The following is a 2,926-nucleotide window of genomic DNA, read 5'->3' as shown; positions in this document are numbered from 1 at the left end:
CACTGTGCCACCTAGCTACCCTGATATGGACCCACTTTCAAAGAATTTACTTACTTTCTTTCATGAATGTAAGTAACAAGATATATTGAATTTCTAGACTAAGAAAAAAAAAACTAGGTAATTTGGGATTTCGTGTATGTCTTCTTTATTTGTACAGAATATCAAAAGTCTGATGCCATTTTGGTTCCTCTATAAGACCAAGAGGAAGAAAACTTCCTGCATAACCCCAAAGATCCCCATATCACAGGCTATGGGTGCAAGCTGAGTCCTAAAGCTAGACCATGGTATTCATTCCTCACAAATATTCACCTACAGCTCCATCTGTCCCTCAAAGCTTGGTTCATTCTCCAACTGTGACTCTCTGAACCCAGAGTCGCCTCTGTAGAGCACTCTGGATCTGCCGGGACTTGAGACTATAAACCAAAGGGTTAAGAAGTGGTGTGAGGAGAAGGTAGGCATTGCTCATAGTAGCATAGAAGAGTGGGGGCATTCCACGGGCATAGCGGTGCATCACAGCCAGGCTGATGAGAGGGAGGTAAAAAATGAGCACAGTGCATAGATGACAGGCACAAGTCTGCATAGATCGCAGGCCACTGTCACTAGATCCCAACTTCAAGACAGTGGTCAAGATTTTCAGGTAAGAAGCTATGATGAAGAGTGCATCTACCGCAAAGGTGCAGAGCACAAAAACCAGTCCATAGGCACTGCTGAATGTAATGTCCCCACAGGCCAAGGTCAGCAGGTCTGGGTAGTAGCAATAGGAGTGGGAAAGAATGTTGTCTCTGCAAAAGGAAAAATTGCTGAGGAAGAGGGGGAGTGGAGCCAGCAGTACAGCACCACGAATGAAGGCAGCCCCGCTGAGGCAGACAATGGCACGGCTAGTTAGGACTCGGGAATATCTTAGAGGGGAACAGATGGCTACCAGTCGGTCAAAGGCCATAGCCACAAGGATTCCTGACTCCACAGAGGAGAGTGTGTGAATGAAGAACATCTGAACCAGGCAGGCAGGCAGACCAATCTGGTGAGCATCAATCCAGAAGGTGCCCAAGACAGTTGGCAATGTCGATAGGGAGAGGCCCAGGTCAGTGAGGGCCAACATGGCTAGCAAGTAGAACTGGGGCTCATGTAGGCTCTGCTCAATCCTAACAAGGAGAAGAAGAATAGAATTTCCTATGAGGGCCATGAAGTATAGAAGGCAGAAAGGAATGGAGATCCAGATGTGTAAGTTTTCTAGTCCAGGGATTCCAATGAAGATGAAGGCAGGATGGTCATCAGTGGTATTGTTGGGAGCCAGCATGGTGGGTTGATATTAGAACTGGGGCTTAGGTAGTTCCAAAACCTGAAAATAAGAGTAAGAGATCCAAAGAGATAATACATTGAAGATATTTTGGAGAGAATTCTAACTTGAAGGGGTTTCAATGAGGTAAGAGAAAGCTATTCAAAGGAGGTTTAACTAGTCACTGATTTCAGATGTTATCAGATTGGCACAATTGTCTGGGAGGACAGTCAAGGACATATGTTTTCCTCAGTGCTCACCTATCCTCCAGGAAATCTTCTGTTAGATTCTGATAACTCTAACATTATATTCCAGGTTATTACATTCTTTTGAGCTATTACTTCACCAAGTGGTTTCATTACATTCAGTGCATTTCATCTCCCTGACAAGGCTATGAACTCTATGCACTTTTGACAGGGTATGATTGTGACTGATTGAATGTTGGTTGGGCAGGCAAAGAGAATTGGGTGGCCTAGCTGCACAAAAAGGGAAGGAAGGAGAGGATGAGCTCTGTCCATAGCTAGTATAATCAGCAATGCTAAGGTACAACGTTGGAAAGCTATAGAGACAGCCACCTCCAGAGGTCCTTCACCTTAGGCAACTATGGAACAAGAGAATGTAGATGAGAAAGTTGAGGCCTTAGAGGAGAAATCAAACCTAAAAGGTCTGATATGCTTAAGGTCAAAGGCCAAGTCAGGACAAGAATTAAAACCAAAACCTAAGTCTCATGAATCTAAATCTAATGACTTTTCCATGCACACACTCCAATAGCTAGTACCTTCCTTCTGGTATCAGCTTCTATATATTTACATTGTAAATATCTTGTGTGCACAATTATTTCCATGTTTTCTTCCCATTATAAGCAAATGATATTTAATCCATTAGGACAGAGATCTATGAAAAAGTGACTTGTGAAGAATCTTTTGTGAAACCCTGATATCCAATCAGCCATTAGTACTAACTTATAGTACCATTATCAACAAGCATTTGTTAAGTGTTTATATTAATGTGCCAGACAATATATATGAATATGTATATATATGCATATTCCTATATATTGTCCGGCACATTAATATATATATATATATATATGTGTGTGTGTGTGTGTGTGTGTGTGTGTGTGTGTGTGTGTGTGTGTGTGTATCTATACCCACATATATATTGTGCATTGTGGTATACATTGTTGTATAGTATTTTTAAGGATGTAATTTAAGTAAGTGATTTGTTCTATCTTTCTGCTAGACTGTGAGTTCCATTAGGCTAGCTGCCTGTGTTTATAACTTTTTACACCATCTCTGGAATCTGGTATAGGGTTTATGGATGTTAGGAAGGATGGAAAGAAACAAGGAAACACGTATATTAAGCATCTCCTATGTGGCAGGTATTGTACAAAGTGCTTTACACTTGTGATGATTATCTCCATTTTACAGTTGAGGAAACTGAGGCATGGAGAGGTTAAGTGATTTGCTTAGGGTCACACAGCTAGGGAAATATGTAGGGACAGATTTGAATTCAAGTTTTCATCACTCCATGCTCAGCACTCTCTCAACTCTGCCACCTAGCTGGATTTCATTTATCCTAATTAATAAAGGAATTTAACCTGAGCTTGAACTCAAACTTTAGCTTTAAACACAATATCTCACTGTAAGA

At 41.4% G+C, this 2,926-nt stretch overlaps 1 protein-coding gene across 1 annotated transcript; it reads right to left on the bottom strand.

Annotated features, from left to right (window-relative positions):
• Nucleotides 1-340: 340 nt before the first annotated feature.
• Nucleotides 341-1,297, bottom strand: LOC118836576 (olfactory receptor 51I2-like). Its single transcript, XM_036743823.1, has one exon. The coding sequence runs from the start codon at nucleotides 1,295-1,297 to the stop codon at nucleotides 341-343; it is 957 nt and encodes a 318-aa protein (XP_036599718.1).
• Between the last annotated feature and the right edge of the window lie 1,629 nt (nucleotides 1,298-2,926).

This window comes from Trichosurus vulpecula, chromosome 2, assembly GCF_011100635.1.
Source record: "Trichosurus vulpecula isolate mTriVul1 chromosome 2, mTriVul1.pri, whole genome shotgun sequence".
Classification (NCBI taxonomy): Eukaryota; Metazoa; Chordata; class Mammalia; order Diprotodontia; family Phalangeridae; genus Trichosurus; species Trichosurus vulpecula.
Note: the sequence above shows the minus strand (reverse complement) of the source record. Positions and strands in the feature narration are given on the sequence as shown.